The sequence below is a fragment of the Mustela lutreola genome, chromosome 4, assembly GCF_030435805.1.
Source record: "Mustela lutreola isolate mMusLut2 chromosome 4, mMusLut2.pri, whole genome shotgun sequence".
In the NCBI taxonomy this organism is placed as follows: Eukaryota; Metazoa; Chordata; class Mammalia; order Carnivora; family Mustelidae; genus Mustela; species Mustela lutreola.
Genome location: NC_081293.1, coordinates 112,492,324 through 112,509,909, shown reverse-complemented (window position 1 = coordinate 112,509,909; position 17,586 = coordinate 112,492,324). Strand labels below are relative to the sequence as shown.

General features: G+C 36.0%; 1 protein-coding gene across 1 annotated transcript in view; it reads right to left on the bottom strand.

Moving 5' to 3' along the window:
• The window catches only part of COG5 (component of oligomeric golgi complex 5), a 300,018-nt gene that overhangs the window by 120,907 nt on the left and 161,525 nt on the right, over window positions 1-17,586 (bottom strand). The window contains exons 9-10 of the mRNA XM_059170806.1: window positions 10,865-10,977; window positions 10,532-10,609 (exon numbers count right to left, since the gene is read on the bottom strand). Of these exons, the coding sequence (XP_059026789.1) occupies window positions 10,532-10,609; window positions 10,865-10,977 (191 nt within the window). The remainder of the gene's footprint in view (window positions 1-10,531; window positions 10,610-10,864; window positions 10,978-17,586) is intronic.

The following is a 17,586-nucleotide window of genomic DNA, read 5'->3' as shown; positions in this document are numbered from 1 at the left end:
ATTTATTAATTTAGCTTTCAGTAAATTTCAAAACTACTTATAAATATTTTAAAATTTTAAAAAACACATTTAAAAAAACTCTTCTAGATAGATTCCAATCTCAAAAGGTATTTACTAGAAATAATCTGAGGAAAAAAAACCTTAATTCCTAAACAGATACTATAGAAAGCATGTGGCATAATTTTAGTAAGTTTCATCTTGAATTATTTACAATTTTAATTTTTAACATATAGTCACTGGTTAAAAAGACGAAAGCACTAAATTAGAAATTTCAATACTAAGATATTTCCTCCCTAAAAACCTTTAAATTGCAAAAGCTAGTGGTGTAAGAACTTTCTGTTTATAACCTTTTCCTCAAAAAGAGATTACACAAATATTTAGAAACAATGGTCCAGATACCACTCTTCAATGACCCAGAGCACCAGATACACATCATCTTCTACTCAAAAGTTCTCTGAAGGCTTTAAGGATCATTATTTGGGAACTCCACTCACACTAGATATCCTGCACTTTCTACAAAGATTCTGTTGCCATCAAAAATTATTTTCACTAGAATAATAATGTTCTTACATGGTAGTTATATAATTAGCAAAAAGTATCTGTTCATAACTTTGCAATAAAGGAAAAAACTCAAGAAATTATACTAAATACAGTGAAGTTTATGTGCTATTTCTGCAATATGTAACAGGTATTTTGAGGGCTTTTATTTTGTTTTGTTTTTTATTTTTTTCTTGCCCTGGAAATCCCAAGTATTTAGGATCAAAAGTTACTTTGGACTTTTCACAAAAGACTGATCTTTTTTGAATATACATGAGTACACTGAACCCCAAGAGGAAGTTAATTTTTTTTCATAAACACTACCATAAAAGAACAAATAACTATACTGCAAATGTGTGTTGTATATGTATGTATATATATATATATATATATATATATATATATATATGTATATTTAAAGATTTTATTTATTTATTTGATAGACAGAGATCACAAGTAGGCAGAGAAGCAGGCAGAGAGAGAGAAGAAGGGAAGCAGGCTCCCTGCTGAGCAGAGAGCCCGATGCGTGGCTCAATCTCACTTGACCCTGAGACCATGACCCGAGCCAAAGGCAGAGGCTTAACCCACTGAGCCACCCAGGCACCCCTATATGAGTATATTTTTAAATAGGAAAGAACAGTGTTTGAAAAATCAGTCTTTCTTGGTTTTATTCTTAATTCAGTAAGAAATCTTGTGAGTTAATGTAAAGATTGACTAAAATGAAAGCATATATCCCTGTTTCTAATAATCCTTGATAATTGGTAGTAATTCACATGCTTTTAAAATCTGGCCCACAGAAGTTGCCAGTTTATTCATAATAATAATTGATAAGAATTTATATATGAGTTTCTGTGTAGAAACTTTAATATAATAATGTGAGAAAAAAATAATGTCAGAAACATTAGCATCTTTAAATGGCACTATTCCTATTTCTGTTTTTTTCTTCAGATTCCCTTAAATATAATGGTTTCATATAATTGTTTTTATGTTGTTAGTAGAATACAAACTATTAAAAAGCAGTAAAAACACATACAAAGGATTACCTAGAAAAGGCTTGGAATCAAGCCACTCTAATAAAGAATAAATTAATTTGGGTAGAAAGGCAACCAAAATTAGAAGAAATGAATGATAACACTGCATGTGCATTTGCTTACCTATAACCATAAAAGAACAAATAACTATACTAGAAATGTATGTTGTGTATGAGTATATTTTTAAATAGGAAAGAACGGTGTTTTTATTCTTAATTCACATTCATTCCACCACTAAAGGTAAAAAATTAATAACTACACAAGGGAGATTAATAACTATGCATTATACTATATGAATCCCCATAACAACTGGCTAGAAAAGCAAGGGGAGCCAAATTTCTTGAGTTCTTGCAAAAAAAATTTAAGTCCCTCTCGAAAAACAAGAGAGGGGAAAATGGCAAGAGAATAGGAGGTCCCTAGGCTCTCCTTGTACCAAGTATACAAATAGATACCTATCAAATCATTCTAAATACCCCAGAAATAGACCTGAAGATTGACGAAACAACTAAAGGTAGAGAAGAGGGCACATTAAAGAAGGTAGAAAGTGTGGAGACACAGTTTGGAAGAGAAACTGACTGTGGCCACTGGGGTGGAAAGGGAGCTGTCATTGTGGAGAAAGGCAAGAGACAGAATAGCACCCAGGGGAGTACAAGTGGAAAATGAATCTCCATAGCAATTGATCTGGAGAGCTAGAGGGGCTGACTTTCATGAGTTCTTATAGCCAGCAGGGCTTAAACCCAGAGTTCTGAACACCAGTAGGCATGGATTGGGGAGAGTTCAGAGGCATTAGAGCTGCTCTTGAAAAGGTGGCAGGTAAACAACGTGTGGACATACAGCATGGAAACAGTGACCTGAAGAGTACCTAGGGCATAGAGTGGGTAGGTTATCTGCTCATCTCAGAACTTGTCCCAGAGAGGCAGCATTCATGGAGAGACCTTACCAGGGACAAAGGAACTGGTTGGCACCATTTACCTCCAGCATCCCTCAACATAAGCACAGGGCCACCTGGGGGAACAGTGCAATGCCCATACTCCTTATATAACTTCCTTACACCAAGCTGGCCTCCCTCCCACTCCAGTGGAACTGCCCCTCCTAGTCACACTTGCCTCAGCCATAGAGGCAGGACTTCTTCCCCAGAAGACAAGCCCAAACCTCTGCCAACACCACATCTCCCAAACTGAGAGTTTTGCAGAGTCTCCGTTCTAGCAGCAGTGCCAAAAGGTCTCAAGTCACAAGCAGACCAGAGGACACCTACGTAAAATGTGTCACATTCAGGCCAGTAACCAAACACTGCCCACAACAGGCAAAGACAGCCTCTGTAGACGACTGCCCTGAATGATAAAGCAGCCAGGACACAACAGCTGATCACATGCAGCACATAGTGGAGACACTGCTGGAAATGCCATGCCTTGAGGAACAGAAGACACTACATAGCAGGGAAGTATAGGACCTCTTCTTCATAAGGCCATTACCTTCAAGAATAGGAGACATAACTGACTTTCCTAACACACAGAAATGGCACAGAGATTTAGACAAATTGAAAAGACAGAGAAATTTATCCCAAATGAAAAATCAGGACAAGGCCATGCATATCCAGAGATTTAAGCAGAATGGATATGCTTGGTAGAGAATTTAGAGTAATGACTGTAATGATTTAGACTATTCACTGGATTTGAGAAAAAAGTGGAAGACATGAGTGAGACCCTTAACACAGAGATAAGGAATATCATAGCAAAGATAAAGAGCTCAATAAACAAGATGAGAAACACACTGGACAGAATGAATAGCAGGCTGGAAGAAACAGAGGAACAGATCAGTGATCTAGGAGACAGAGTATTGGAAAAAAATCAAGATGAACAAAATAGAGAATAAAGAATGACAGAAAATTAGAATAGACTTAGGGAACTCAGTGACTCTATCAAAGAGTAATATTCACATTATAGGAGTCCCAGAAGAAGACAACAAAGAAAAGGGGGCACAAAGTTTATCTGAAGAGATAATAGCTGAAAACTACCCTAATCTGAGGAGGAAAACAAATATCCAGAACCAGGAGGCAGAGAGAACCCCCCAACAAAATCAAGAAAAGCAGATTCACACCAAGACATGTTACAATTAAAATGTCAAAATACAGTAAAGAAAAAACGTTAAAAGGAGCAAGACAAAAGAACACAATTACATAAAAGGGGAAACTCCATAAAGCTATCAGGGGATTTTTCAGCAAAAACTTTCCAAGGCAGAAGTGACTGGCTATTCAAAGTGCTGAATGGAAAAAAACTTGCAGTCAATAATACACTATGCAGCAAGGTTATCATTCAGAATAGAAGGGGAGATAAAAATTTTCCCAGACAAACAAAGACTAGTGGAATTCATGACTACTAAGCCAAGCAAGCAAGAAATATTAAAGGAGAGTTTATCAGTGAAAAGGAGAAACTACAGTAACAATATGATGGTAGAAAACACAAAAGCAGTAAAAATAAATATTTTTGTAAAAATATCTGTCAAGGAACTTACAAAATAAAATATGACACCATTCAGGTTCCAGGCTGGGTTGGAATTCTCTCTTTCCCTCTGCACCACCAGCTCTTTCCCTCTCCCTCTATCTCTTAAAAATAAATAAATAAATAAATAAATAAAAACAAAAACAAAAACAAAAAATAAGACCCATCTATATGGGCTTACAAGAGACTCATTTTAGACCTAAAGGCACCTGTAGCATAGAGAAACTTATCATGAAATAGATTTCCAAAGAAAGTTGGAGCAGCAATAATTGTATTGAACAAAATAGACTTTAAAACAAAGTCTGTAACAAAAGACAAAGAAGGATACTATATAATCATAAAAGGGACAATCTAATAAGAAGATATAACAGTGTAAGCATTTATGTATCCAAATACAAAAATAGTTAATAACAAACATAAGGAACTGACAGATAATAAAATGGTAACAGTAGGGGACTTTAACACTACACTTACATCAATAGACAGATCATCTAAACTGTAGATCAACAAAGAAAAAATGGCTTTGAATGACACATTGGACCAGATGGAGTTAAGAGATACATGCAGAACATTCCATCCTGAAACAGCAGAATACACATTCTTTTCAGGTGCACAAAGAACATTCTCCAGAAGAGATCACATTTTAGCTCACAAAACCAGTCTCAACAAATTCAAAAAGATCAAAGTCATACTATGCATCTTTTCTGACCACAAAGCTATGAAACTAGTAAATCAAACCTTGGAAATGCACAAACACACAGATGTTAATAATGGGTAGTACACAATGAATGAGTCAGCCACAAAACAAAAGAAATAAAAAAGTACATGGAAACAAATGAAAATGAAAACACAATGATTCAAAACCTCTGGGATGTAGCAAAAGTGGTACTAGGAGGGAAATATATAGCAATACAAGACTAGCTCAAGAAGCAAGAAAATATGTAACCTAACATTGCACCCGAAGGAGCTAGGAAAAGAACAACAAACAAAATCTGAAACCAGGGGCACCTGGGTGGTTCAGTGGGTTAAGCCGCTGCCTCCGGCTCAGGTCATGGTCTCAGGGTCCTGGGATCGAGTTCCACATTGGGCTCTCTGCTTCCCTTCCTCTCTCTCTGCCTGCCTCTCTGCCTACTTGTGATCTCTCTCTGTCAAATAAATAAATAAAAATATTTAAAAAAAAATATGAAACCAGCAGAAGGAAAGAAATAATACAGGTTAGACAAGAAATAAATGATACAGGAAACAAATAAATAAATCAATAAAACCAGGGCTGGTTCTTTGAAAAAAAAAAAATCAAGAAAATTGATATACCTCTGCCCAGACCTACCAAGACAAAAAAGAGAGCATGTCTGGGTGGCTCAATTGATTGAGCTTCAGACTCCCGATTTCAGCTCAGGTCATGATCTCAGGGTTGTGAGATCAAGCCCTGGGTAGGGCTCTGTGCTGGGCATGGAGTCTGCTTAAGATTCTCCCTCTCCCCATATGGGCACTCTCTCTGAAAGAAAGAAAGAAAGAAAGAAAGAAAGAGAGAGAGAGAAAAGAGTATGCAAATAAATAAAATCACAAATGAGAGAGGAGAAATAATAAGAAACAGCACAGAAACACAATCAGTTATAAGAGAATATTATGAAAAACTATATGCCAATATATTGGACAATGTGGAAGAAATGGATAAATTTCTAGAAACAAAAACTACCAAAACTTAAACACAAAGAAATAGAAAACTTGAACAGACCGATAACCTGCTAAGAAATTGCCTCAGTAACTTAAAAGCTCACAACAAACAAAAGTCCAGGAACAGATGGCTTCAAAGGCAAATTCTACCAAACATTTAAAGAAGAGTTAAGACTTATTTTTCTCAAACTATTCCAAAAAATAGAAAAAGAGGGAAAACTTCCAAATTCATTTTATGAAGCCAGCATTACCCTGATCTCAAAACCAGATAGACACCAGGGAAAAAAAGGTGTGGTGCAAACGACAGACAAAATATTATTCAGCCATAAAAAAGAATGAGATTTTGCCATTTGCTAGAGAATATAATGCTAAACAAAATAAGCTGGAGAAAGATAAGTATCGTATGATTTCACCTGCATAAAGTATTTATGAAACAAAAACGAGCAAAAGGGAAAAAAAAAGAGAGAGACAAATCAAGAAACAGATTCTTAACTACAGAGAACAAACTGATGGTTTCTAGAGGGGAAGAGAGTGGGGGATGAGGAAATAGGTGCTGGGGATTAAGCAGTGCACTTGTTGACAATGAGCACTGGGAGACATATGGAATCGCTGCATCACTATAATCTACATCTAAAATCAACATGATACTGTATGTTAACTGAGTGGACTTTTAAAAAACTTTAAAAAATTAATTACTATACAAATTGACAAAAGCACCTTATTGTTTCTCTCATACAATTAAAAGGCAAATATAAAGCAGGATAATGGAAGTGGGCATATACTACTGTAAGTACACATGCAAAAACGAATTTGCCCAGCAAGTCTGAGATTGCTGTAGTTAGAAATACCTGCTTGTGAGGGTAGTTCTTGGCTGGTACCTGGGACTTGGATTTTGAGAGCATCCTCGTGATTTTCTGATAAGAATGCTCACTATACCTAAACTGTTTATACAAATAATGTGGTGTATGTTGACAACTGCTTTCTTTTGGGAGTCTGGAATTTTGGTACATGCCAGGCAGTTAACTGATTCCTCATTAAAACTTTGAACTCCTAGGTGCAAGGTGAACTTCCCTAGAGGACATTTTACACACTTGTTGGTGGAGGAATTAAAGGTGTCCTGTCTGTGGGTCCTGGAAGAGGACTCTTAGAAGCCTGCACCTGGTTGCACCTATATGCTCTTTCCCTATTGCTGACTTTCCTTTCATGAAGCTGGTTTTTTTTTTTTATTCATATCCTTTCACTGTAAGAAATCATTGCCACAAGCACAACTATACGCTGAATGCTCTGAATCCCAGCAAATTACCAAACTTGGGGGTGGTCTTGGAGATCCACAACACAACATATAAAATGCTTAAATTTTGGACTTAACAAAGGAAATGATCTATATTGTAACACTGGAAACTTACTGAATTTTTTTTTTTGAACACTTATGTGTCAGGATTAAATGACGAATAGAATAATTAATTACTCTTTATTCCTTATTAAAAAATGTCAAGATGAATGAATACAATGTAGAGTTGGATTTCTATGCATGGAAGAAATTCTTAAGACCCATGAGGCCAGTGGATTGGTAGATGAAAGAAGGAAGAATTTCAGAATATGAAAAATGGGATATAGCAAAGTGCTTTATAAGAAAAATTAACAACTGAATGGACTCCATCATTTTCAGCAAAGAGTTTATAAGACTTTATAATGACCACTAATTAAATTTCTCATTCACCCAAATTTTCTCTAATGGAACTTTTTAAAAACATTTACAATGAATAATTTATATGATGGAAAATCAGTAATTAGTTTATGCATTTTAGAAATTAAGTCTATAAAAAGTATTACTGGTAGCATCTATTCAAAGAACAAGTGTGCTTATACATATGTCATAAAGAAAGCTTTTTGTTGTTAAGAAATACAATTCCATGTGTCTTCCTCAATTTCTTTCATGAGTACTTTATAGTTTTCTGAGTATAGATTCTGTGTCTCTTTGGTTAGGTTTATTCCTAGGTATCTTATGGTTTTGGGTGCAATTGTAAATGGGATTGACTCCTTAATATCTCTTTCTTCTGTCTTGCTGTTGGTGTAGAGAAATGCAACTGATTTCTGTGCATTGATTTTATATCCTGACACTTTACTGAATTCCTGTATAAGTTCTAGCAGTTTTGGAGTGGAGTCTTTTGGGTTTTCCACATATAGTATCATATCATCTGCGAAGAGTGATAATTTGACTTCTTCTTTGCCGATTTGGATGCCTTTAATTTCCTTTTGTTGTCTGATTGCTGAGGCTAGGACCTCTAGTACGGAATAGCAGTGGTGATAATGGACATCCCTGCCATGTTCCTGACCTTAGCGGAAAAGCTTTCAGTTTTTCTCCATTGAGAATGATATTTGCGGTGGGTTTTTCATAGATGGCTTTGATGTTCCATGCTCCTGGATTGGAAGAATAAATATTGTGAAAATGTCTATGCTACCTAAAGCAATCTACACATTTAATGCAATTCCTATCAAAGTACCATCCATCTTTTTCAAAGAAATGGAACAAATAATTCTAAAATTTATATGGAACCAGAAAAGACCTCGAATAGCCAAAGGGATATTGAAAAAGAAAGCCAACGTTGGTGGCATCACAATTCCGGACTTCAAGCTCTATTACAAAGCTGTCATCATCAAGACAGCATGGTACTGGCACAAAAACAGACACATAGATCAATGGAACAGAATAGAGAGCCCAGAAATAGACCCTCAACTCTACAGTCAACTAATCTTCAACAAAGCAGGAAAGAATGTCCAATGGAAAAAAGACAGCCTCTTCAATAAATGGTGCTGGGAAAATTGGACAGCCACATGCAGAAAAATGAAATTGGACCATTTCCTTACACCACACACAAAAATAGACTCAAAATGGATGAAGGATCTCAATGTAGGAAAGGAATCCATCAAAATCCTTGATGAGAACACGGGCAGCAACCTCTTCGACCTCTGCCGCAGCAACATCTTCCTAGGAACAACGCAAAAGGCAAGGGAAGCAAGGGAAAAAATGAACTACTGGGATTTCATCAAGATCAAAAGCTTTTGCACAGCAAAGGAAACAGTTAACAAAATCAAAAGACAACTAACAGAATGGGAGAAGATATTTGCAAACGACATATCAGATAAAGGACTAGTGTCCAGAATCTATAAAGAACTTAGCAAACTCAACACCCAAAGAACAAATAATCCAATCAAGAAATGGGCAGAAGACATGAACAGACATTTCTGCAAAGAAGACATCCAGATGGCCAACAGACACATGAAAAAGTGCTCCATATCACTCGGCATCAGGGAAATACAAATCAAAACCACAATGAGATATCACCTCACACCAGTCAGAATGGCTAAAATCAACAAGTCAGGAAATGACAGATGCTGGCGAGGATGCGGAGAAAGGGGAACCCTCCTACACTGTTGGTGGGAATGCAAGCTGGTGCAGCCACTCTGGAAAACAGCATGGAGGTTCCTCAAAATGTTGAAAATAGAACTGCCCTATGACCCAGCAATTGCACTATTGGGTATTTACCCTAAAGATACAAATGTAGTGATCCAAAGGGACACATGCACCCGAATGTTTATAGCAGCAATGTCCACAATAGCCAAACTATGGAAAGAACCTAGATGTCCATCAACAGATGAATGGATCAAGAAGATGTGGTATATATACACAATGGAATACTATGCAGCCATCAAAAGAAATGAAATCTTGCCATTTGCAACAATATGGATGGAACTAGAGCGTATCATGCTTAGCGAAATAAGTCAAGCAGAGAAAGACAACTATCATATGATCTCCCTGATATGAGGAAGTGGTGATGCAACATGGAGGCTTAAGTGGGTAGAAGAAGAATAAATGAAACAAGCTGGGATTGGGAGGGAGACAAACCATAAGTGACTCTTAATCTCACAAAACAAACTGAGGGTTGCCGGGGGGAGGGGGTTTGGGAGAAGGGGGTGGGATTATGGACATTGGGGAGGGTATGTGATTTGGTGAGTGCTGTGAAGTGTGTAAACCTGGTGATTCACAGACCTGTACCCCTGGGGATAAAAATATATGTTTATAAAAAATAAAAAATTAAAAAAAAAAATACCACATATAATGTATGCATACCTATAAAGCAAAAGTGTAGGGACATAGATAGGAAAGAAAAGCACCAACTTCAATATCATGGGATGTCTGGGAGGGAGGAAATACGGACGGAAGGATGACAATGCTTAAGTTGAATTTTGTACTATTTGGTTTCTAGAGAAAAAAAGAAATTAACAAATGGGCAAAATGTTTCCACTTGTTAAATCTGGATGAAGTGTTCTTGGGCCTGTGCTAGTACCTACTACCTAACACTTTTAAATGTGCATTTAACATTTTTAATATTAAAAAAAATTAGACTAGAAAAAAAAAAAAAAAAAAAGAAATACAATTCCAGGGGTGCCTGGATGGCTCAGTTAAACATCTGACTCTTGGATTCTGCTCAGGTCTTGATCTCAGGGTCATGAGACCAAGTCTTACATCAGGCTCTGCACTGATGTGGATCCTGCTTGGGATTTTCTCTCTCCCTCTTCCTTTGCCTTTTTCCCACCCTGAACACACACACACTCTCTCTCTCAAAAAAAAAAAAAAAAAAAAAAAAAAGAAAAGAAAGAAGAAAGGAAAAAAAAAACAATTCCTTTGGCTATCCGACATGCAGCCATTCTATAAAGGTAAGAACACAAACAATGTTGGTCATATCTTCCTGCAGTTATCAATAAAGAGATAAAAATATTTAAATGTACCTTAACTATCTCTTCAATGAAACAAATATGAGAAACAGGATCTCTCTTCTTGGCTAATATCTTTTGTAGATGTTGTACCTACAAACAGCAGAAAGGGGGAGAATGTACATAACTGGGTATTTTCAAAATGAAACAAATGTAAAGCTTAGACACTAGAAGCAGCCAGGGAAGGAAAAGGGCACTGTGCTAGAGCCTCTACATATATTATAATCAGCTAATGCAGGCACTGTGAATGCTTAGAGATTTTAAGAATCTCTTCTTAAGGTCATACAATTTAGAATAACAAGGCATTACTCCATAATTAATGTTCTTTCCATTCTCTAAAATATTTACCTGTCCACAAACAGTACAAATATGATCCACAAGTTTCTCCATATTGGTCCAGAGGGAGGCACGAAAAGCTGCAGTGTTTCCGGGGGTTGGCATAGTAGATCGTCCAGGTCCCCCTGTATATGAGTGACAAATATGAAAAATAAAAATTTTCAAACATAACAAAATATTTTGTTATAAAAAGCATACCCAAGCTAAAAGAAATAAGTTCCTTCTTTAAGAATTTATTATGAGTAATATGTAAAACCCTTTTATATTAAAAGGATTCGGAACGTTTTATGTTTAAGAAAGGAAGGAAAATAAGATCTCACACTTGGGCACACAGCATACACACGCAGACACACACACACACACACACACACACACACACACAGAGGAAAGCTAAAACAAAAGACAGTAATTAATGAAAATAATTTTCTAAAAGTGGCAGTAGGAGTGGTAGGGGACATACAAGGTGAAAGGAATGGGGATAGAAGTGGTGAGTCTTTATGAGCCATGTAAATGTTTTATGTATTTTATTTTTTTAAATGATTTTATTTATTTATTTGACAGAGGGAGAGATACAGAGACAGCACAAGCAGGTGGAGCCTCAGGCAGAAGGAGAAGCAGGCTCCCAGCTGAGCAGGAAGCCCAATGTGGGGCTTGATCCCAGAAACCTGGGATCCTTACCTGAGCTAAAGGCAGATGCTTAATCGACTGAGCCACCCAAGCACCCCTGTTTTACATATTTTAAAATAAATGTAAGTTTATTTTATTTTTTTTAAAGATTTTATTTATTTATTTGACAGACAGAGATTACAAGTAGACAGAGAAGCAGGCAGAGAGAGAGGAAGGGAAGCAGGCCCCCTGCTGAGCAGAGAGCCTGATGTGGGACTCGATCCCAGGACCTTGAGATCATGACCTGAGCCGAAGGCAGTGGCTTAACCCACTGAGCCACCCAGGCGCCCCAAAATAAATGTAAGTTTAAAGAGAATGGAAAAAGCAAACCCTAAAAAATGCAAATAAATATCAAAACAAATGAAACCAACTGTATATCAAATTGATAACACAACCACACTGGGAAAAACAATTAATTGAGATAATTTTTAATTACAGAACCCTAACTTTAGTGAGATATGTCTTAGGGGCAAAAAGAATTGTAAATAATAATAGTACTTAGCAGTTTTTTGCTCACACAGCAATCCTGAGACTACTTTAGATGTAGTTTGCAATAGACTAAGTGAAGATTCTCACCATAAACAGAATAAAGATTCAAATATGCAATGGGATCAAAGGAATTTCTCAACTCTGTCCACTGAAAGGGCGAAGGGACAGTGACTCCTAAATAGAAATGAGTACACCTAACACCCAAATTCTGATTTGCATGCACCATTCCCCAATAAGAGAAACCAGGGCTCATTGAGGAAAAGGGTCATCCATATTTGGAGCAGTAAAAGCACAAGGTATATCCGGTACATACCGTGCCAGAGAGCAAAGAAATGTTCAAAGACAAATGGAGACTGGTCAAAGTACATAGGACCTTGACTGGAAGGGGCTTCCCCAAAAAGATTTGGGAACATCTGACCATCCTGAATGATAGTGATGGTAATGGATCATAAAATATTGATTAAAAAATAATTCATTAGTCATAGTGAAAATTCAAATGTTTAAAAAAGATGAACTTGTGATGAGCACTGGGTATTGTATTCAAGTATTGAATCCCTATATTGTGTATCTGAAACTAATATTACACTGTAGGTTAACCAAATGGAATTTAAATAAAAACTTAAAATAATAAAAAGGATGGAAATTTCTCTTTACAGAAGAATGTCAGTTAATAAATGCAGAGAGAATGATAGAAAATAATAACGATTTTGCAACTCCTAGCAAAATAATTGAGGGAAAGATAACCACTGGATATTAAAACACTGGATGAAATGTTACGGAAAACAGGATATTCACATGGTCTTAAGGTATGCACCACAAACCACTTCCTAATCACAAAGAAAAGAAAGTACTCTTATAAAAAGCAGTCTGGCATATACCACAGTAATGAGGTGATTTCCTTTAGCATCAGCAGTAATGAGACAAACTGACAAAATTTGGGTGCTTACTGATATGATGTTAATGGTAAATATACAATATCACTTCACCTGTTTGTTTACTCTGAATATACCCATGAAGAGACAATCAGATAAATCCAGATAAATTCAAATTATGTAGCTCTCCAAATATGTTAATGCCATAAAAGGCAAAAAAGGCACTGGGGTTATTTTGATTAAAGGAGAGAAAAGAGATAAGATAACTCATAGAAAAACATAATTCTGGTTGGTTCAAGTTGGGGGGGAAAACCACTGTAACTTGGTTCAAGTTGGAGGGAAAAAGAATATTTGGGAGAATAAGTGAAAATGTGGAATATGGATTATACATTAAGTAATATTAATATATCAATGTTAAATTTCTTAAGAATGATGTCTAAGAATGTTCTTGAATGTAATACAGAAAAACAGCTATCTGTGCAGGTCTAAAATGTTTCAATATAGAAAAAAGGAATTTTAGTCTCAAGTGGTAAAGTATAAATTCCAGGAGCACCTGGGTGGCTCAGTCAGTTAAGCATCCAACTCTTGATTTTGGCTCAGGTCATGATCTCAGGGTCATGAAATCAAGCCTTGCATTGGGCTCTGCACTCAGTGTGGAGTCGGCTTGAGATTCTCTCTCTCCCTCTGCCTCTGCCCCTCCTCCCACTTGTGTTCTCTCCCCAAAATAAATAAAATCTGAAAAAAAAAAGAAAGAAAGAAAAGAAAAAGTGTCAATTCCAATCCAAATTAAGCTTTAAAGCCACGCAAAAGAGCTCATCAATGATTAATTTATTCTGTTTTAAGGGGGGGGGCAAGGAATCCAGAAAACCAGAGGCTGTGTTTGTAAGCTGCTTCATTACAGATTTTCAGCAATTCTAAGTTTAGAAAAGAATTACATGTATCCTCAGCAAAGAGTGGCTATTAGTTTTTAGTCTGATAACAGTGGAAAGCAATAAAAGAGAGAAACACCTATGAGAAAAATACTGACTTTAAAAATACGAATAGGGGTGCCTGGGTGGCTAAGTGGGTTAAAGCCTCTGCCTTCAGCTCAGGTCATGATCCCAGGGTTCTGGGATTGAGCCCCGCATCAGGCTCTCTGCTCAGGAGCCTGCTTCCCCCTCTCTCTGTCTCTGCCTGCCTCTCTGCCCACTTGTGATCTGTCTGTCAAATAAATAAATTTTTAAAAATATGAATAATTCCTGTTTGAAAGCTAGACCTAAATAACTTAAAAAATTATCTGCAGTGTTGTGCAGACTATTAAAGTAAAGCATACAGGAAATAGAGAGGTAATCTTTAACAATCTGCAGTTAGCTCACATGTCATATACAGAATGAAATAACAATGAAGAAAGGGTATACAGTATCTTAGTGAAAATTAGAAATTATTGATCAAATTCCTGGAATATAGCTCAATTTTATTATAAAGAATTATGGGACACATCAACCCATTACTCTCAAAATAAATATGAGCAGATACATAAGAAAGTACTATTTTCTGTTTATATTTATTTTGGAGAAACTGAAGCAGAGAAAAATGAGATCACAATCATTGGTTCATCTAGCTCTAGAGGTTTCATTTTTCTTACTTACTTATTTGGTACTTAAAGATTTTTATCCTCACAAGCTAAATACATCTTGTTGAAGAGATCAACATGATAAAAATAATCAACTGAACATAGAGTAGCTATATAAAGGAAGAGGAGAAAGAATAATTAAAACAGAAAAACTGATGCCATTATTGGCTAGCTTCAAGGGAATCAAGAAACAAAATAGTGTCATAAACTAAGTTTTATTAAATTGATAGAGGAAACCAAGAGTTTCTCAAAAAATAATACTTAAGTGTGATTCCTAGTTACTGAGAGTAGAGTAAAATCATTTTTCTACAGTCTTCCCTTAACAGCAATGAAAATAGAACAAAAAGTAGAGGAAAAAATGAACTTCAAAACAAAAAACAAGGAAATCAACTAAAACAGCAAACTTGAGATTATGTATGCCAAATGCTGAGGATAAATCAAAATGAAGGAACCAGACAGCTGTCATCTTAGACTATTAGGAAAAACCAAATTGTCCTTAAAATCAATTGTAAAAATTTAAACAGGCTATCCAATGATTCTTTGCTTAGAGCTGAAATGGGGAGACATGGGTGAGTGAGGGAAGGAGCTAATAAAATGTTTAATTGTTCCAGACTAATAACAAAGAAAAACTAAAGGAGAAATAATAAAATTATATTTACATATAATAAATAGTCCTCTAGTTTGGGGAGACTCTTAGAGGTAAAAATGAGGTGAAAGAGGAAAGAAAAGCAGAGAATGTGAGGTTTCCACAAAAAAATTGCTTAAATGGCTTTACAGGGACCCACGCTAAGCTCAGAATGACCAAAAATTTGAGGAAAGATGTGTTTCCAAGATGGAAGAAAGGAAGTTGGTGAATGGTTACTCTAGATTTCAAACTTAATCCTAGTTATAGACTGTCCTAGTCTCTCCCTATAACCACCTCTATATTATTCTTCAGCAACCAGCAGTACCTTTCAAAGATAAGTAATAATCAGAAACAAATAATATAGGAACTAACACAGATCGAGAGGGAAGGAAGGGGGGAAGGAAAGAACTTAAGTTGCCAAAGAAATTCCCAAAGGAAACAACAGAATGAGTAACTCTTAGAAAACTAAGAGTTACTTAGTTTTCCACAGTCTCAAAGTAACTATAAGGAATATTCTTAGTGTAAATAAATAACAGAGATTAAGAACACATTACAAATAACAGAACAATATAATGATCAAGAAGAAATTATAGAAAATGAAAGTTCAAAGAATTAAAATATAATAATTACAGAAAATATGTTAGAAATGGAAAACAAATAAGTTGTTACATGTATATAATTAAAGTTCCTGAAAAAAACAAATGGAAAATAAAAATATTCAAATATACAATTAAAGTAAACCTATAAAAGAGAACGTATTCTAACTCAGGAAAAAAAAAAAAGATGATATAGAGCATTCAATGCCAAGATATATCCTAAAGAAATTACTTAACTTCAAAGATAAGGAAAGATCCATATGGACATTGTTAAAAAAATAAAATTCAAGTGAGCAAATTTTAAAGATCTTATTGGCTTTTATTCAATGATTCATGAATCAGGCAGCAACAAATGTAGCAGATAGAAAGGAGATTTCAGGAGCTGTATGAAATGAGAGATCTTTATAGGCAGAAGGGAGCAGGAACAGAGAAGTTATACTAGAAAAACAAAAACAACAACCACCACCAAATTGGTTATGGCAAGGTCACTTTCTTTTTAAGGGCAGTAGGGCAGAATGACCTCACTGGTACTAGTACTAACAAAGTGATTCATGATTGACTGGTTTAAAATTCCATTTCTGAGAAAGGCTGAAACTATAAGTTATGTCATTTTGGTGATGTGGGTTTTAGCATAAGTGCCTCCATTTAGGGTCAGCTGTCTTTTAACAATGTCAAAGAAGAAACAAGTGAGGTATGGCAGTGAAAATCCGAGTTAGCAACTTCCATTTTTGGTTCTAACTGTGAGGAGCCTCTAAGTTGCCACTCTGTCCTAACAACAAGTAAGATGACAAACAGAGAAATCAACAACTCTTCTTGGACCTGTAAGAGAGGAGAGGACACATGGCAAATCACTGCCCCCAAGATAAGAGAGACTGACTGGCGAATACAGGAAGTATTTCTGCTAGCAGAGCCTTGCTAGCAGAAAACAAATGCTGGGAGCCAGTGCGAGGGAAGGAAAACCTGAACCGTAACCCATGAATTGCTAGAGGCTCAAAGAGGGCAACTCTGAGTATTAAAAGCTCCAGGCGTACCCAGAGGGGGCCCACAATATTTTTATATTTGCATCCAGGAGCCCAAGTTCCCACAGTAAATATCAGAGAAAAATCTCCTCATGCCTCCAGCAGGAGGAATCAAAACAAACAAACAAACAAACAAACAAAAAACCATCTCGAAATACACCAGAGTACTCTATTCTTTTAACAAGGCCTGCCCTGAGGAAAGACTAGTTAACTAGAGCCTGACCCTCTGGGGTATTATCAGAACGTAAATGACCTGGGGAACGGAAATACCCAACTCCAGCCCACTCTGGTCATTCTCTCCCATACAAGGGAGGAGCAAAAAAAAAAAAAAAAAAAAAAATTAGTATACTTGTGAAGTTCAAGGTACAAAGGCACAGGCTCAGTAAAAAACTGAGACCCAAAGATAGCACTTTATTTCTACTGGAGAAAAGACTGTTTTCACTTTATCACTACTATCAATAATAATACAACAAAAATTCCAAGAGAATTTTTTTTTCTAAGAGAAATGATAAGATCTCAAAGTACACAGTTTTAACCTTAGAGAACAATTTGATAAAACTGAGTGAAGTGGCTGAACAATTTCATTCTCCTACAATCAGTATACTAGAGTTTCTGCTCTTGTCTAACATTTAACTCTTAGATTTTGCCATTCTCCTCATTGAAAAATTGTATCTTGTTTTATCTATATTTCCCTAATAACTAGTTAGTTCACCCTTTAAAGAGAAGCTGACCACATTCTTCCATTAGATGTGTTCTTCTGTTAATTGCCCAAGCATATTCTTATTTTTTCAACAAACTTATTTATATCTTTTTCTTACTGAATTATAAGCTTTTGAAATACATCATGGGTAATAT